This window comes from Etheostoma cragini, unplaced genomic scaffold, assembly GCF_013103735.1.
Source record: "Etheostoma cragini isolate CJK2018 unplaced genomic scaffold, CSU_Ecrag_1.0 ScbMSFa_103, whole genome shotgun sequence".
Taxonomy (NCBI): domain Eukaryota; kingdom Metazoa; phylum Chordata; class Actinopteri; order Perciformes; family Percidae; genus Etheostoma; species Etheostoma cragini.
Window position 1 is genome coordinate 1 of NW_023265041.1, and position 1,098 is coordinate 1,098.

Consider the following 1,098-nt stretch of genomic DNA (forward strand, 5'->3'; position numbering starts at 1 on the left):
CCCCCCCCCCAGACAGAGAGTAAACCCGTGAGGTTACCGATGGACGCCGGCCTCCAGTCCTCTTCCTCTCCGTCAGAGTTTATCAAACCGCCGACGTCTTCGTCTTCGTCTTCGCGCCGGTTTCCGTCATGCATGTCCCGGTCGCCATGGTTACCGGTTAGAGGTCCCGACGCAGCGAAGGCAGATAGGTCTTCTGAGTCCTGCAGACGTCATAGAGAGATGACAAAATTGAGGTTTATTGACCATAAATTCCAAAAGTACTTGGAAAACTGAAGTTAATAATAACTTAGTTAAAGTTATTTTTTTAAGAAAACTTAAAAAAAATTTTAAAAAAAGGAACAAAAACGTGAGAAAAAAGTTAAAAACATAAAAGAATCGTCAACAGTGACAATTCCAACCCGAGGTTAAAAACAATGAATTAAGAGTGATAGAGTGATAGAGGTGCATGATCCGCATTGTCAATGCAAAAAAGTCCAAAATATCTTAAAAAACTTTTTTGCAAGTTCCCATTTCTCCCTCCTTCTCCTTCTCGCTCCACCTCTTTTCCAACGTTTTTTTGAAGCTTTTTCTATCATTATTGTCACTTTTTTATTTTTTCCCCTCAAATGCCATAACATTGGATAAAAACACCCAAAATCCAGATTAAGAATCGTCAACTGATCCTTTATTTTAATTAACCGTGAGAGGCGTTGTATGGAAGCAAACTTTCTTTTTATAGAAACGTTAAGGAGCCCAGGAGCGTTCATTCTGAAGGTTTTAGTTTTGTTTCATTTTAACATTGTTAGCCTCTGAAAAACATACCAGCCCAACAGCTGAACGTCTCACCTGCTCACTCAGACCTTCCTCCTGTTTATCCTCTTCCTCTCTCTCCTCATCCTCCTCTTCTTCTTCAGTCTTCATGTTGAACCACAACTCCTGAAACAAACCCTCTAACTTTCAGATTCTTCCACTTCCTTCAGAAAACGTCACGATTCAGAAACAAATCTCCATTAAAACTAGCGACATCATGTACATGTAGTTACTCTTCCCATTTATGTGTGTGTGTGTATGTATGTATATATATATATATATATATATATATGTGTGTGTGTGTGTGTG

General features: G+C 39.3%; 1 protein-coding gene across 1 annotated transcript; it reads right to left on the reverse strand.

Annotated features, from left to right (window-relative positions):
• Positions 1-14: 14 nt before the first annotated feature.
• LOC117939753 (major centromere autoantigen B-like) lies at positions 15-1,061 on the reverse strand (the record flags this gene model as incomplete). The annotated part of the gene is made up of 2 exons (XM_034865208.1): positions 826-1,061; positions 15-200 (listed from the first exon to the last, which is right to left on the reverse strand). Coding segments are annotated over exons 1-2 (261 nt in total), but the record flags the coding sequence as incomplete, so codon positions are not given.
• Between the last annotated feature and the right edge of the window lie 37 nt (positions 1,062-1,098).